At 48.6% G+C, this 18215-nt stretch overlaps 1 protein-coding gene and 1 long non-coding RNA gene across 7 annotated transcripts in view; one reads left to right on the top strand and one right to left on the bottom strand.

The window, feature by feature from the left end:
• Positions 1–2286, top strand: part of LOC147106649 (oxysterol-binding protein-related protein 8-like) — a 131178-nt gene extending 128892 nt beyond the window's left edge. For all 6 annotated transcript variants that reach the window (XM_086007666.1, XM_086007669.1, XM_086007665.1 and 3 more), the window contains one exon: positions 1389–2286. In XM_086007666.1, coding sequence (XP_085863792.1) covers positions 1389–1524 — 136 coding nt within the window. In that variant the 3' untranslated portion in view covers positions 1525–2286. The remainder of the gene's footprint in view (positions 1–1388) is intronic.
• LOC147106650 (uncharacterized) overlaps positions 1–18215 on the bottom strand; it is a 48958-nt gene that overhangs the window by 16394 nt on the left and 14349 nt on the right. The gene's annotated exons all lie outside the window — the stretch shown is intronic.

An 18215-nucleotide genomic window follows, 5' to 3' on the forward strand; every position in this document is an offset into this window, starting at 1 on the left:
ACCAGTCTCCCATGTGGGACTTTTTCAAATGCCTTACTGAAGTCCATGTGGACTACATCAACTGCACTACCCTCATCCACACACCTAGTCACCCCCTCTCAAAATTCAATCAAATTGGTCAGGCATGATCTCTCCCTGACAAAGCCATGCTGACTATCCCTGATTAATCATTGCCTCTCCAAGTGGAGACTAGTTCTGTCCCTCAGAATTTTTTCCAATAATTTCCCTACCACTGATGTTAGGCTCACTGGCCTGTAATTCCCTCGTTTATCCCTACTACCCTTCTTGAACAATGGTACTATGAGATGTGAAACCATTCTACACTTCAATTCTCAGGATGGGACTAGGACAGCAGAGTCTGGCTTGTTTTCAGATCCCTACATATGTTGCTGTTGATGCAACAACTAGTGTTAGGTGTGTGACAATGGATCAGGATAACTTACTCTCTGGCTTTATCTCCAGGCCTGTCAGAAAGGACCGAGCCTTCATTTGGGGCTAACCATTTGGGCAATTCATGTGTTGAATGTGTGTCTGGGAATCTATGGCACAGTAATCGTTGTCTCTGGAAGTGTTAGCACTTTGTGCTCTCTTATTCCAAGGTTATTTTATGAATTGTTCTAAACATTCAACAACAACAGCTTACATTTATATAGTGTCTTTAACGCAGTAAAATGTCCCAAGGTGCTTCATTAGCAAACAAAATTTGACACCAAGCCACATAGAGATATTCGGACAGGTGAGGTAGATGTTAAGGAGCGTCTTAAATGAGGAGCGAGAGCTCTAGGGAGGGAATACCCGGGCTTAGATTTCTTTTTAAAAAAGAAATCTTCCAATTTTCTCCTCTTCTGAAGTCTCTGACTCTTGTTGGGGTACAATTCCATGGGCACCAGCAGCCTAAGTGGCTATTTTCATGTGTGAGCCTAGACAAGAAGTACGAATAGGTTCTTTGACTGCAAGGGCCATTACTGCCCAATCCTGTCCTCGCCCAACATGCACATGCTTTCCAGCAGGGCATAGTGATCAGAAGCAGGAACTTTAATCTTCCCTTGTCCTCCAGTCCAGGGACATCAAGGTCAATTATGGCATCCCTACTGTCACCATGACTGATATCAGTAAGCTCAGCACAGACCAAGGATTAAATCAGGAATGTTCATCAATTAAGCTCTGTTCTATACTGAGCAGCTAATTAATCAATTAAGCCATTGATGACTCTCCCTTAAAAATTTTTGACATAGCAATTGGGCTGAGCAAAATCATTTCTGGTGGCAGCTAGAAACCCAGGGGTTGCAGTTGTAATTGAACAGTTGGGACTACAAAACAACTGACTAGTATTGTGATCTGAATAAATTGATTTCTTAATAAAAATAATGAACTATGCTTATTTTCAGGAACCTCGCTGCACTGAACCGGCAAGCCTGCCACAAACAGTACATCTCACGGACCAGACTCCTGAACTCCTACTACTGGTTGGTCATCTGTGTACTCGTATCTTTCCAATTAATCATCAATTATTTTTATGGGTGAGCAGATGGCTCCCTGCCCAGCAACCACTTTGAAAAGTGTTGCAGACAGTTAACAGGATCCTATTGGGAATGACTGCAGAATTTCCATGGAGTAAAGTGGGTTACCAAGGCAACCATTCAACAAACATTCGAGAAGAGAGAGAGAGACGCTTGGGAACAAATTTGTGAACATTTTAGCAGCTTCTTGTTCAATTTTCTTTTGGGTGTGGACATTATTCCTACACACCTCGCCTCAAAGAACAACCAACTCCAGGCCTTAATGCTGAAGCCAAATATGACTCTTCAAATGTGCAATTTCTTTCCTCCTCCTTTCTTCTAGGTCTTTCTAATCCAACAGCAATTTAGAAACCTTCCTCCCAACAGTATTTATAAACTGAGTAGATGGTAATATTTGTGGTGTTTGATTTGTATACTGTTCTGAATATGAATTTAGATGCCCGTCCATGAATGTGACAGACTCCTTCAGTCTGCCCTACTGCTATAGCAGTCTCTGCACAAAACAGCAATGTAGATGATCTTTTGCACCCCATTATGAATCTTGCCCTAACCTAGCACTAAGTAAGATGTTCTTGAGCAGAAAGCTGCAGAGGATTATTATAGGTTTGAACAGAAATGCCTCCAGGATGGCAAGAACCTATAGGCACGAGCTGCTAGTTTTCTCCTTGTGCGCTCAATAAAATTTCACATCTGTGTGACATTCTATGAATGAAATGCACAATACTGTAAACTGGTGCAGATAAATAAAAAGAGCTTTTTTAAACAATGAATATGCATGTGTTTAAACATTCAAACAGCATCAGGGGTCATTTTCAGATCGTTCCACCACTGCTGCTAAATCAGCAGTGTTTTCATGTCACTAAGTGCACCAGTTCAAGGGGTATCTTCTTGGGCAGTCCCTCGGAACCGACATTAAGAATGAGTTCGCAGGTGACTGATGAGTCCAATGCGGGACCTACAGTTTCTGTCACAGGTGGGGCAGACGGTGGTTGAAGGGGCGGGTGGGTGGGGTGCTTGGGTTGACGTGCGCTCCTTGCGCTTGGCTTCCGCTTGCTCCCGGCGAAGTGTTCGGCGCCTTCCCGGATGCTTCTCCTCCACTTTGTGCGGTCTTGGGCCAGGGATTCCCAGGTGTCGGTGGGGATGTTGCACTTTTTCAAGGAGGCTTTGAGGGTGTCCTTGAAGCGTTTTCTCTGCCCACCTGGGGCTCTCTTGCTGTGCCGGAGCTCCAAGTAGAGCGCTTGTTTTGGGAGTCTCGTATCGGGCATGCGTACAATGCGACCCATCCATCGGAGCTGAACGAGCGTGGTCAAAGCGTCGATGCTGGGGATGTTGGCCCGAGCAAGAACACTGACGTTGGTATAAAGGCCAGCTCTCCAACCCTATGCAACATGCATATATCTAGTGAGATGGGGCAGGCACAGAGTGTGCCACCTGAAACAGGTGGGAGATTCATATTATAATGACATAGAAGTGATGTAATTACACCTTCCACATCATTTTGCAGCCATCACACTGGGTCAGTACTAGGTGCAAATTCCACCCACCCTGTTGTTATTTAAACAACTTCCATGCTCTTGAGGCACTGAGCTGGATAAATTGCAAGATTAGAGGGCCCAGTAAGATGATTCATTCAACAGTTTTGCAGTCATATCTGCATCTTTTTCTTTGTTTTCCCACTTTCTTTTTTCCTTCCGGCATTTAGGTTCTCATGAGCCTTTGTGCAAATTGATGTAATTCTTTGGCACACAGCCTACTTGCACCAATAAGTTTCCTGTCTCCCATATTGTAAGAAGAGGAGGACCGACAGGGAGACCAGGTAGGTCGGTCTGCATGGGGGATACTGTGCCCATTCACTGGTACCTACACACCAGCATCTACAGACAACAAGAACTTGCATTTATATAGCACCTTTAACATAGTAAACATCTCTAGGCACTTCACAGGAGTGTTATCAAACAAAATTTGACACCGAGCCACATGAGATATTCAAACAGGTGACCAAAATCTTGGTCAAAGAGATGGGATTTGATGAGCATCTTAAAGGAGGAGCGAGAGATAGAGGCGGAGAGGTTTAGGTAGAGAATTCCAGTGCATTAGGTCCTAGGCAGCTAATGTTGGAGCGATGAAAATCAGAGATGCGCTAGAAGTCAAATTGGAGGAGCGCAGAGATCTTGGAGGTTACAGAGATAGGGAGGGATGAGTCCATGGAGGGATTGAAAAAACAGGATGAGAATTTTAAAATCGAGGCTTTGCCAAAGCAGGAGCCAATGTAAATTAGCGAGCACGGGTGACAGGCGAACAGCACTTGGTGCGAGGTAGGATACGGGAGGCAGAGTTTTGGATGAGCTCAAGTTTCTGGAGGGTGCAAGGTGGGAGGCCAGCCAGAAGAACATTTGAATAGCCATCTAGAGGTAACAAAGGCATGGGTGAGGATATCCGCAGCAGATGAGCTGAGGCAGGGGCAGAGACAGGCGATGTTAGAGGTGGAAATAGGCGGTCTTGGCAATGGAGTCGACATGCATGTAGGAAGGCGTGCCAGGATGATCCGTGCTCAGCAAAGGTTGATTGGCCACACCGAACAAGATGCCATCAGCCATACTTATAGGCATTGTCTACCTGACAATGACTGTGGGGATTGTCTGCACAAGGTCTAGGTTGACAGAGAGCAAGATGCAGAGGAGTGCCATCCAATACAAGGACATCTGAAGTTACCATGCAACACAGAGCTGGCACAGCGAATGACAGTACAGGTCAGTTGCAGACTCGAGCCTGACTCCAAGTCCTTTCAGGCATACTGCAATGTAGACTTGTGGACTGGCACAAAGGACAACCTCCTTTCTTGTGACATGGGTTGGTAATTTGTTGGAAGATAGGAGTTAGAGTAGGGATAAAGGGAATGTGCTCTGATTGGTAGGATGTGATAAGTGGAGCCTCAGCTTTTCATCATGTGTATCAATGACTTGGATGAAGGAATAGAATTGTATATCCAAGTTTGCAGATGAGACTACATTAAGAGGCACAGTCAGTTGTGTAGATGTGGCTGTGAATAATTATATAAAATTGGCTGACCTAAGAAATTCTCGTGCTATGAGCACATTACCATTCGGGCAACATTTACACCAGTACTTAACCATTTAGAACAGACTTACACCAAAACTCAGTACCGTGGCAGCTTAGTATTAAATATTTTCCAACAGTCAAAACTCTGCAGCCTGAATCCTCTTCCATACACCCATCATCCCTATTCCCACCTAACTCTACAGGCTCCAATGAATAGATTTCAAGATCTTGGTCTTCATGATCTCACTATCTCCTGCTGAATGGATACATAAAAGAGCATATCATCAAGGGCAGTGATTTGCAGCTTCCACATAATAAGGGACAGGATCGTGGATTTCAACCTGAAAATGACAGTAAAAATACCAGAATACCATGTAACTAAAACAAAATGTGACTTTCTCACCGTAAATCAATAGCCCAATAATACATTTGCATTATATTGCATAACATCCCGATTGTTATAAAACAGTGTATCCTCCGATCGCTATGAGTAACACCATAGGACATTGCCTTGTAATAATATTTTAAAAGTACATTTCACAGGCATTTATGTCTGACACACTTGTGCGATATTACAATTGTCACGTTGAACTTTATCAAAGAAAAAAACAAAGCAACTCTCTAGGATCACAAAATACTGAAGCCAAGATGTTGAAGTAATCTAATTAACGTCAGTGTAAGCCCACCCAGTGTTTACTTAACTGCAATTACATTTTGTCGTCTTAACAACAGAAAGAACTTATAAAGAAAGCTTTTCATGACCACCGGATGTCTCAAAGCGTTTTACAGCCAACGAAGTACTTTTGAAGTGTAGTCACTGTTGTAATGTGGGAAATGCGGCAGCCAATTTGCGCACAGCAAGCTCCCACAAACAGCAATTTGATAATGGCCAGATAATCTGTTTTTGTTATGTTGATTGAGGGATAAATATTGGCTATATTTATATAGAGTGTCTTTCATGTCCTTCGAATATCCCAAAGTGCTTCACAGCCAATGAATTACTTTTGAACAAGTCACTGCTGTAATGTGGGCAAATATGGAAGCAAATTTATGAACAGCAAGGTCCCAAAACAGCAGTGAGGTAAATAACCAGTTAATCGGTTTTGGTGTCGTTAGTTGAAGGATGAATGTTGGCCAGGACACCAAGCATGCGCCACCTTCTTCTTCAAATAGTGCCATGGGTTCTTTTACATCCATCCGAAATGCAGTGCTCCCTCAGTACTGCACTGAAATGTCAGCCTGAATTATGTGCTCAAATCCTGGAGTGTGGCTAGAACTCATGACTTTCTGACTCCGATTCGAGTGATACTAACTGACACTTCGAGGCGTACACTTACACTTTACATGGCATTGTGGCAAAGCCACCAAGGGACTCCTGTATGACTATATAACTGCCTTTAACAGAGTGCTACAGCACCTATGTTTGTTTACTGTTTGTAAATAACCCGTTCTTGGTAAGTTCCAGAACCAGCGCGATGACGTCATCACGTTGGTCACGTGATGTCCCGAACGGTGGGAAACGTGATGACGTCAGGCTGGGAGGTTCCCAGTTTAGACCTCGTGAAGCCAGCCTTAAGAAAAGACCTGTTGATTGTTTCTCCTGCATTCCATTGTTTGTTCTTTAGTTTACATTAAACTTCGTTTAATTATCGGACTGACTCGACCTCCGTATTTCAGCTAGGGATCTGACGATTCCTACAGTGGTGACCCCGAAGCTTCGCGGACGATTTTCGCAGAGGAAGCGCGACGCAGCACAATGGATGTTAATGCAGTGACCTTGAAGCTCCCTCAATTTTGGGAACAACAGGCAGCCTCCTGGTTCGTCCAAGCGGAGGCTCAGTTCCAACTTCGGAACATCGTGCTGGATCAGACCCGTTATCTTTACGTGGTCTACGCACTGGACAGCTCGATGGCTTCGAGGATCATCAGCCTGCTGGAAAACCCGCCCGTGGATAACAAGTATGACACGCTTAAGACGCGACTAACGCAGGTTTTTGGCCTCACGAAAGCGGAGCGCGCGCGACGTTTACTCACACTGCCCGGGTTAGGCGACGCCAAGCCGTCTGAGTTGATGAGCCAGACGCTCACGCTCCTTGGTTCTGAGCCACAGTGTTTTCTGTTCCGGGAACTGTTCCTGAGCCAGCTCCCCGAGCAGGTGCAAGCAGCCCTCGCTAGGTCGAAGGCTACGGATGGTGTAGCGCTCGCGGCTGAAGCCGACACTATTTATGCGGTGATGCAGCAGTACTGCGCCACCTCGAAGCGTCCCGCCCCGAAGAACCCCGCCTTGGCGCCTCCACCATCCGGTCTCTGTTACTATCACGCCCGTTTCGGCCCAAAAGCCAGATGCTGCCGTCTGTTGTGTATGTGCCTTTAAGAGAAGAACTGATTCTATACTGTAGTACTGGAAGTGATGACCCCTGTATATAAAGCCATAGCAGGCTTCTGTATTTCAGTCTTGAATTACTCCCTGTTCAGTAAATACCTTGTTTTATTGTTCTCCTGCAGTCTGAGTATTATTGATCCTCGGACACTACACTGGCGACGGGCAGGTTTGAACTCACCTGCAGTACTGCATCACCTCACGGGGATCTTTTCCCTGAAGAGAAGCTTCTTGGAGGTCGAAGTCAGAACGGTGGGCGTCGACCGCGGGCAACCGCCCAGGGATCCATCGGAGAGTTGCAGGGGAGGCTGTGGAGAGCTGGGCCTGGCTCCCCAGTCGAGGTGTTCCAACAGGTCGTGCTGGTAGCAGGTAGTGCGCTGACCCTTCTGGACTGCGGCGGGCTCGGGCTCGATCGAGCGGCTCTGCAAAGGGGCCGTGCAGCGTCGTCGGGAGGAAAAGAGAGAGAGGGTGGAGCGCACAGGGCGCGGTCGGTGCTCAAGAACAGGGCAGCGTGGAGAGGATAGAACACGGGGAAGGAAAAGTGAGACGCGCCGAAGCCGCGGGTCGCCGCCATTACCCTGTAGAACGCTAGGAGCAGCGTGGCAGCAAGGGGAAGAAGGAAAAGCGCGGGAGGCGCCATTTTATTGCATTGGGGAAGAAGGAAAAGCGCGGGAGGCGCCATTTTAAATCACCCAAGATGCCGAAAAGTGGCAGTATCACTGCTTTCGACAACGAGGTAGAAGACTGGACCACGTATGTGGAAAGAATTGAAGTGTACTGCGAGGCAAATGAGGTGGCCGATGGAAAGAAGGCGTCGGCATTGTTAAATTTGATGGGCGCGAGAACGTACGGCCTATTGCGGAATTTAATTACCCCAGCTAAACCAATGGAGAAAAGTTTTGAGGAGATTGTTAATATCTTACAGGAACACCTAAACCCTACACCGCTGCTGATAGCAGAAAGATTCAAGTTCCATAAAAGAAACCAGCACAAAGATGAGAGCAATGCTATCTTACGGAGCTACGCAAGTTATCGAAGCACTGCCAGTTCGGAGCAGGACTGGCAGACACCTTGTGGGATAAGTTTGTCTGTGGGCTCCAGAGTGAAGGAACCCAGAAACGACTACTTTCGGAAAAGGACCTGACGCTAAAACAGGCTTTCAGCGTGGCAGTATCCTACGAAGCAGCAACACGGGGAGCTGCGGAAATACAACAGAAACCACAGGAATACAGCGCTAACGAAATGGCGTATGGAGCAGAAAAGTGCTATCGCTGCGGCAGAACAACCCATGATCAGAAGGACTGCTGGGTTAAGGACAAAGTATGCAGGCAATGTGGGAAAATGGGACACATAGCAAGAGTCTGCAGGTCGGGAAAGAAAACCAACACTACAAGAACTACTAAGGAAAAGTACAAGAAACTAAAGAAATTGACAGACAGTAGTTCGGAAGATCAGGAGAGTGATAAGGACTCCGGGAGCAGGAGACTAAGTTGTCTAAAGTTACATAACGTGATCGCAAAGGAGGATCACCGAACCATTTGGGTCACCCACATGATAGCAGGGTCCCCAGTAAAGATGGAATTGGACACAGGATCAGCCCTAACTGTCATGAATCGACGAGACTATGAGCGGCTATTCTCACACATGCCCTTGAAGGACACGTCCATTGTATTGAAGACATACACGGGGCAAAAAGTCTACCCCAGAGGAAAAATAAGGGTGCCAGTTGAATACAACGGCAAGGAAACACAGAAACTGTATCTATATATACTACCAGATGGAGGACCACCATTATTGGGACGTGAATGGATCCGAAAAATACAATTCGTTTGGCATTCCATTCAGGCGCTAACTGTGACTGATAAAAAGGATGATAACGTCACACCTGGACGACTGTCAAAAATTCTAACTGACGCGAAAGAGGTGTTCCAACAAGGACTTGGGACTCTAAAAGGAGTAACGGCAACGATAAAAATCGAAGATAACGCAAACCCAAAATTTTTAAAGTCCAGACCGGTACCTTACGCGATCCGCCCAGCCGTTGAAGCAGAGCTGGAGAGTCTGGAGCGTTCGGGTGTGCTGTCCAAGGTGGACTGGAGCGAGTGGGCCACACCCATCGTTCCTGTAATGAAGAAATCATTGAGCAGCACGCCTGGGGAACCGAAGAAGGTTCGCATCTGTGGGGACTTCAAGGTAACTGTGAACCCAGTCCTGCACACAGTACAATATCCACTTCCACGGATAGAAGATCTTTTCGCCTCACTATCTGGAGGGAAACGCTTTACAAAGATTGATCTGGCCCAAGCGTATCTACAAATGGAGGTGGAAGTAGCGTCTAGGAAATACCTCACGATGAACATTCACAAAGGCCTTTACCAGTACAATCGACTGGTATTCGGGGTAGCATCAGCCCCGGCTATTTGGCAGAGGGCGATGGAACAAGTCCTGCAAGGGATCCCGGGGACCCAGTGTTATTTGGACGACCTCCTGGTTACGGGCGAAAATGACAGTGAACACCTTGCCAACCTGGAGCAGGTGCTCACGAGATTACAGGAATATGGGCTACGAGCCAACCGCCCCAAATGCGAGTTCTTCAGGAGACAAATCTCGTATTGTGGCCACATGATTGATGAGGAAGGGTTGCATAAGTCGCCGGACAAGATTGAGGCAGTAGTCAAGGCTCCAGCACCGGAAAATGTGTCGCAACTGAGGTCGTTCCTCGGGTTGGTGAACTACTACCATAAGTTCTTGCCGAATTTATCTACAATTCTGCACCCACTGAACGCCCTACTGCAAACTGGAGTAACATGGAAATGGAGTGATGAGTGTAAGCGTGCCTTTCAGAAATGTAAATGCCTAATCACTTCAAAAGAAGTATTGGCCCACTACAATCCAACACTCAGCCTGGTGTGGGGGGGGGGGGGGGTGAAGAAGTTCAATCACTATCTGCACGGGCAGAAATTCACCCTACTGACTGATCATCAGCCCCTGGTCTCCATTTTTAACCCAAAGAAGGGTGTTCCGGTGATGACGGCGCAACGGCTGCAAAGATGGTCACTTTTTCTAGGGGCACATCAGTGCGACATAGAGTACAAGGGTACGAAACAGCATGGAAACGCTGATGGGCTGTCGCACCTACCGTTGCCTACGGTAGAGGAAGCACCTGCAGTGGACCCTGTTGAGATATTCCATGCGACCATAGTCGAATGTCTACCTGTTACAAACTCAAGTATAGAGAAGGAAACCCGAAATGACCCGACACTCTCTCGGGTCTATGATTTGACGGTGAAGGGATGGCCAGCACATGGCGACTCACTGTTGCCAGCATTCTCGCCAAGGAGAGAACAGCTGTCAGTGTGCCGGGGGACCTTGATGTGTGGATCCCGAGTGGTAATTCCATCCAAGTTGAGAGATAGAGTGCTCAATGAGCTTCATGAGGGTCATCTGGGAGGGGTAAAAATGAAGAGCCTAGCCAGGGCGTTTGTGTGGTGGCCGGGAATCGATAAAGAAATCGAGGATATGACCAAGAGATGCACAGGATGCCAGAAGGTCCAAAACGCTCCACCACAGGCCCCGCTACATCCATGGGAGTGGCCCTCATCTCCATGGCAACGGGTACACATTGATTTTGCTGGTCCATTTATGGACTCAATGTTCCTAATCGCTGTGCACGCCCATTCGAAATGGCCAGAGGTAATCAAAATGTCCTCCACCACCACGGAGAAAACTATTGCAGTCCTACGGACCATCTTCGCCAGGAATGGCTTGCCAGAGCAGATTTGCTCCGACAATGGGCCACAGTTTGTGTCAGAGGATTTCCGGAGGTTTCTGAGGAATAATGGGGTGAAGTATTACACATCTGCCCCATATCATCCAGCCACAAATGGATTGGCTGAGAGGTTTGTTCAGACCTTTAAAAAGGCCATAAAGGCAATGCATAATGACGACATACCACTACAACACAAGGTGGATAATTTCTTGTTTGCTTACCGGAATGCGATACATGCAGTCACCAACCAAGCTCCAGCCATAATGTTCTTCAACCGAAGGCTAAGATGTCGCCTGGATTTGCTCAAACCAAACATAAGATGAGATGTTGAGGATAAGCAATTCCAGCACATAAATGAGAAGCCAACTAGGAGCTTCAAGATAGGGCAACCAGTCTTGGCCCGCGACTACCGAACAGAAAAATGGCAACCAAGAACGATATGAACACAGCAGGGACCACTAATGTACACGGTGGACGTTGGAGAGAGCATCGTGAGATGCCATGCTGACCAGATTCTAGAGTCACGGGAACAAGCCAAACCCATACCATGAGCAGGTGCACCTGGTAATCAACCCGAAGTACAGATTGCGTCTATCTCAGAAGCAGTGGTATTGGAAGCTGATGAACCAACCAATGACAATGAGCCAGAATCAACTCCGCCGCAAGAACAGGATACTCGAGAAAGGCGCTATCCAGTCAGGATCAGGAAGCCTCCTCAAAGACTGAACTTATAAATGATTATTTCAGTTGATGTATATAGTACAGAGAAAATTGTAATTGTAATTAGTTATTATTTAGTTGTTAAATGAATGTTATGTACTGTTTATCTAAAAGGGGAGGAATTGTTGTGTATGTGCCTTTAAGAGAAGAACTGATTCTATACTGCAGTACCGGCAGTGACCACCCCTGTATATAAAGCCATAGCAGGCTTCTGTATTTCAGTCTTGAATTACTCCCTGTTCGGTAAATACCTGTTTTATTGTTCTCCTGCAGTCTGAGTATTATTGATCCTCGGACACTACACCGTCCTCCCTGTAGTTTCGTGCCTAATGCAACGAGAAAGCAACAGCACTGACTGCGTGAACGGAAGAACGACCCCGAGGTCGGTTTCGCATCTACGATGGTGGTTGGAGATTCCGAGAAGTTACTTTATATCACCGACTCCATTTCGGGCCGGCGGTTTTTGTGTGACATGGGCGCCCAGTGCAGCATCCTCCCCGCTTCGCTCCTCGACGTCAGGGCCGGGAGGCGCGGTTCTCCACTCCAGGCCACCAACGGCAGTGCTATTCGTACGTTCGGGAAGCGGCGGATCCAGGTGTGTTTCGGCGGGCAACGTTTCCTATGGGAGTTTATCACCGCCCAAATCGCACAGGCAATCCTCGGCGCTGACCTCTTCTGTGCCAATGGCCTATTGGTTGATTTACGAAATCGCCGTCTGATTCACGCCGCCATCCCTCCCGTGCTTTCGGGGCTTAGGTGCGACTCACACGGTTTCCTGCACCGCGCCGGCGCCTGACGACTTCGCCCGCCTTCTCGGGGAATTTCCGGATCTAACTCGGCCCACCTTCTCGGCAACGACCATTAAACATGGTGTGGAGCACCACATCGCGACGACCGGCCCTCCGGTCTATGCCCGGGCTCGGCGGCTGGAACCCAGTAAACTCGAGGCCGCGAAGGCGGAGTTCGCCACCATGGAGCGGCTGGGGATTGTTCGCCGGTCGGATAGTCCCTGGTCTTCGCCACTTCATATTGTCCCTAAGCCCGGCGGTGGTTGGCTGTCCTGCAGCGATTATCGGCGCCTCAATGAGGTCACGACGCCCGACCGGTACCCAATACCGTGCATCCAAGATTTCTCCGCACATTTGGCAAGCAATTCGTTTTTTTCCAAAATCGACCTTGTCCGGGGGTACCATCTCGTGCCCGTCCACCCCCAGGACATCCAGAAGACGCGGTCATTACCCCGTTCGGACTTTTTGAATTCCTCCGAATGCCGTTCGGGCTCAAGAATGCGGCGCAGGCGTTCCAGCGCCTTATGGATTCAGTGCTGCGGGATCTTAAGTTCCTGTTTGTGTATCTCGATGACATCCTGGTCGCCAGTACTTCAAAAGAGGAACATCTCAGCCACCTGCGCCTCCTTTTTCACCGCCTCCATCAGCATGGCCTCATAATTAACCCGGCCAAATGCCAATTCGGGCTGCGACAGATCGACTTTTTGGGCCACCGCATCACTGCAGAAGGAGCAGTGCCACTTCGGTCGAAGGTGGAGGTGATTGCTGCTTTTCCACGCCCGCAATCCGTTAAAGCGCTCCAGGAGTTCCTCTTTACCATCGGTTTGTTCCCCGGGCCGCGCAGCTTATGCGGCTACTCTACGAGGCACTCGGAGGGAAACTGGGGAAGGAACCTGTGGTCTGGACACCAGAGATGGATTGCGCTTTTGTGGACACGAAAGATGCTCTCGCAAACGCAACGATGTTGGCGCACCCGCTGCCTGGCGCCACCATCGCGCTTACGACTGACGCTTCGGACTACACCGTAGGCGCCGTGCAGGAGCAATGGGTCGATGGGACGTGGCAACCGCTGGCGTTTTTTAGTCGTCAATTGCGTCGTAACGAACGCAGCTACAGCACGTTCGACAGGGAGTTGTTGGCGTTGTTTCTGGCCATCCGCCATTTTCGTTTTCTGTTGGAGGGACGCCAATTCACCGCGTTTGTGGATCACAAGCCCCTGACGTTTGCCATGGCCAAGGCGGCTGAGCCTTGGTCGGCTCGACAGCAACGACAGCTCACCTTTATTTCTGAGTTCACCACCGACATCTGGCACGTGGCCGGCAAGGAGAACGTGGTCGCCGATTGCCTCTCGCGTGCGACGGTCCAGGCCGTCCAGCTGGGACTCGATTATTCACTCATGGCTGCTGACTAAGCAGCTGATCCGGAAACGCAAGCTTTCCGTACCGACTCCTCCTGCCTTCAGCCAGCGGATGTGCTTTTCCACTCGGCCGGCACCTCCTTGCTCTGCGACGTCTTTTTGGGGGACCCCCGCCCGATCGCTCCGCTATCGTGGCGTAGGAACGTTTTCGATGCCATCCACGGGCTTGCGCACCCTGGCGTGAGGGCTTCACAAAAACTACTGGCGTCCAAGTTCGTCTGGAGAGGGATGCGCAAGGATGTCCGCGACTGGGCCAACACCTGCGTCGTGTGCCAGCGAGCTAAGGTGCAGCGGCACGTCAAAGCTCCCGTAGCCGTTTTCGAAGTACCGGAGCGGCGTTTCGATCACGTCCATGTCGACCTCGTTGGCCCACTACCGCCGTCACAGGGTTTCACACATCTCTTGACTATTGTCGACCGTACCACCAGGTGGCCAGAGGCCATTCCTTTGACGTCCACCACCTCCACGGATGTCGCCCGGACTTTTCTTTCCTCCTGGGCTGCACGTTTCGGCGTTCCGTCTGATATTTCGTCGGACCGCGGGCCGCAATTCTCGTCTGCACTGTGGAACGCCGTAGCCTTGGGTTTGGGCACCAAGCTCCATCGGACCACGGCTTACCATCCGGAGGCAAATGGACTATGTGAGTGCTTTCATCGGTCCTTGAAGGAGTCGCTGCGGGCCAGCCTCCAGGGGGCCGCATGGATAGACAGGCTGCCTTGGGTGATGCTCGGGTTACGCACAGCGCCCAAAGAGGACCTGCAGGCATCGGCCGCCGAGCTGGTTTATGGACAGCCACTCCGGGTGCCAGGCGAGTTTCTTCCATCACCAACGCGACCTTGGTCGGCCGCCGAACAACTGGAGGCCCACCGGGACGCAACTCAATCTTTTAGGCCAATTCCGACGTCACATCACGGTTTGCCCGCGTCACACGTTCCACCGGAGCTTATGCAGGCTAAATTCGTTTTTGTCAGGCATGACGCCCACCGTAGTCCTCTCACACCTCCATATACAGGCCCTTTCCAGGTACTGCAGGCGGGTGCCAAGAGTTTTTTAGTGGACGTCAGGGGCAAGCTTGACCACATTTCCGTGGACCGCCTCAAGGCCGCACACCTGGCCCTCGAGCGACCGGTCGAGGCAGCGCAGCCACTGCGTCGTGGGCGGACGCCCGCTGCCGCCACACCTGACCGGGCTGTTCCGCAGGCCAGCTCATCGTCTGCCCAGCCCATTCCTCTCCGGGAATATCGGAGTCGTTCGAACAGGCTTGTCCGACCTCCTCTGCGATTGACTTTTGTGGTTAAAGACACTTCTGGGGGGGGGGCGGGGGGGTGCGCATGTGGCAAAGCCACCAAGGGACTCCTGTATGACTATATAACTGCCTTTAACAGAGTGCTACAGCACCTATGTTTGTTTACTGTTTGTAAATAACCCATTGTCAGTAAGTTCCAGAACCAGCACGATGACGTCATCACGTTGGTCACGTGATGTCCCGAACGGCGGGAAACGTGATGACGTCCGACTAGGAGGTTCCCAGTTTAGACCTCGTGAAGCCAGCCTTAAGAAAAGACCTGTTGATTGTTTCTCCTGCATTCCATTGTTTGTTCTTTAGTTTACATTAAACTTCGTTTAATTATCGGACTGACTCGACCTCAGTATTTCAGCTAGGGATCTGACGATTCCTACAGCATAATGTTTCTGGCTGTATAAAATTGCTCCTCCTCTGACTTATCGTGAGCAGCACCAGAGGCGATTCACGTGCATAAAAAGCAGTTTTGAGACCATTGTTGCACTTTAGACACTTTGGGGTCGATTTTCATTGACCCGTGGAGTCGGGATTGGCGGCGTGCGGGGGGGGTTAAAGTCCCGAATTCGGGGGTCCCGACACCATTCCGCCCCCAACCCGCCTCCATGTAAGTTTCAAAGGAGGCGGGTACCCGCCCCGCACTGGGACCCGCCTACCCGAGGTGGGAAGGGATTAGTGCCAGTTAACTGCCTGTTAACAGGCAGTTTTTAGCCTAATCCCTATTTTAAAGCTTGAAGTGTGGGATTCCCGACGGCTCCAAACCATGCCAAGTTAGAGTCAGGCTATCGGGTTGAAGGACTTGGAGGGGTCGAGATGTCGGTGTTCAGGTGAGTGATGGGTGCATGAGTGCAAAGGTAAGTGTGTTTGGTGTGTCTAAAGTGTGTAAAGAAGTTTAAATTACCTGTACTTACCTTTACAGCCTTCCTTCCTTTAGGTCTCGGGAGTCCATCATCTCACCGGCACAGAAAGCAGAATGGCTGCGATCTGTCAAAAGTGACAGCCTGCAGCTTTCTGTGCCGGTGAGATTTCTAACTGAGTCTGTGGAGAAGGTCTCGTGTTAGAAGTAAGACTGTCAGTGTTTGACAGCTTCAAACAGCTGTGAAACACTGATATTTCATCTGTCAAAATGTCTTGACAGATGAAATGTCAGTCTGTGATGTCACCTGTTGCCGGGTGGCCCTTAAGTGGCCTGCTGAGCCCACTGGGCGGGCTCAACAAGGTCAATCAAGTTAAAATCACGTGGATTGGCCACATCTCGATGGAGGCGGGACTACAACCCCGAAAGTTGTAGTCCCGCCTCCTTCCCGACTTCTGAATGAAAATCACCCCCTTTGTCATGTGCAAATTACTGTTTCACACTTAAGAGCAGAGAAAGAAACTTGTCATTTCTTACTGGTTTATACCTGACCTTGAGGAGAATTTGGGATTTACAAGTAGCTACCAATCTACATAGAAACATTCTCAGCAATTGACTTTTAATTTCCCGTAGGAAATGTCCATACGCAGCAATTAGACTTTGTAGGGACCTAAAGTTGTCATGCCAGGTTATACACCCTGCGTATTAGCACTTTGTGCATTACATGGTATAATACTCCTTTCCTTATAAAACAACATATCTTCTGGCTTACCATGGGAGATTAGCCGGGGATGTTAAAAGATCCCCCTCTGACTTCTGTATACCAGAAAGACAAGTTTAAATTGCTCATTGAACCTTCTCCAGTTGACCGCTTGTGCTGTGAAGTTTCGCTGTAATGTGGTTTATTTTACATAAACTATTCCTGACTTTTAAGTCCCCCACTTCCCTTTGCAATCGCTGGTTTAAAATGATGTTTGTCACCTTCCAATGAAAAATGATAGTTCCACAGCTGCTAGATCTTGCTAATGACACACATTTCAGAACAGAAGGGAGGCAAACCAAGGCAACCTGTGATCCAGTAAGTCACTCTACTGAACACAGTGCCATTCTCCTATGTGTGTGTGTACATGGGAGGGGTGGAGGGAGCAGCATACATTGCAAGCCTGTTGATGTGAATGGAGGCAGGACTGCGGTTTGTTCAGGGCCCCTAGGATTATACAACACCTCAAGGCCAATTTCTGTGGATTATGTGGATTCCGTGACAGTTTTGTTCAGGGTTTCAGGGCTTCTCTGCCTCATAGGCATAGTGGTTAGCACTGTTGCCTCACAGCACCAGGGACCCGGGTTCAAATCTGGCCTCGGGCAACTGTCTGTGTGGAGTTTGCACATTCTCCCTGTGTCTGCGTGGGTTTCCTCCGGGTGCTCCGGTTTCCTCCCACAGTCCAAAGATGTGCGGGTTAGGTTGATTTGGCTATGATAAATTGACCCTTAGTGTTAGGGGATTAAATACGTGGGGTTACGGGAATAGGGTGGGATATGTGTCGGTGCAGGCTCGATGGGCCGAAATGGCCTCTATCTGCACTGTGGGGATTCTGTGATTCTGTGATTATAATATTAAAATACTCCCTCAATGTGTATAAAATACTGTCTCAAACTGTTTTTTGTTTGAAAGAATTGGGCATCTTGATCTGTTTAAAAGCAGCTGACTCTGCTTTGCCTGCTGGCTTGTTTTGTTTAAAATGCCAGTATTGTGAACACTTCATATCTTGGACGTGAGGAAAGCCTATGAGTTGTAAGTGCTGTTTGTGCTGAATTTAACAGACAAGTCGTTTTGGGTATGGACCCTTCCTCAGAAATGCTAATCCCCTTGTATTTCACACCTCGCACTCTGCAGCTGCTGAATTGGACCTTGCACTGGAGCTCGCTCAGTGCAGATGGCAAGGGGCCATACCTGACATTTCTACAGTAAGTTGAAGATAAGCAGTTTTATAAAGGATAGAAATATTGTGGCTTGTTACACACAATTTATTATTCTGTTGCTAAAGCAGGACTATGTTTAAAGTCCTGTCCTTTTAAGAGCCAAGCTCAAATTGCTCTTAGGTCCAAATTAACCCAAGAAAAAAGCATGTGGCCTATTTCAGGAAAAAAAATGTTGGAAAATTTCTCGGTTACCCATGATGCATCACTAAACGTACTTCACTTACCTACCTCTCCCACCATGGCTTGTTTCCAGGTTGTATTTTCCATGTAATTCTATGTGATATAGTGATACAGTGTTGGGTATGCCTGCAGCATAGTTTAGGGCAAGACCATATCTGATTGCACTTTCAGTGTAACTACTTGTTTACATAGCGATGCATTTACAGCTCAGAAACAGGCCATTCGGGCCAACAGGACAATGCCGG

The sequence above is a fragment of the Somniosus microcephalus genome, chromosome 15, assembly GCF_052327205.1.
Source record: "Somniosus microcephalus isolate GS21.2 chromosome 15, FLI_Smic_1.0, whole genome shotgun sequence".
In the NCBI taxonomy this organism is placed as follows: Eukaryota; Metazoa; Chordata; class Chondrichthyes; order Squaliformes; family Somniosidae; genus Somniosus; species Somniosus microcephalus.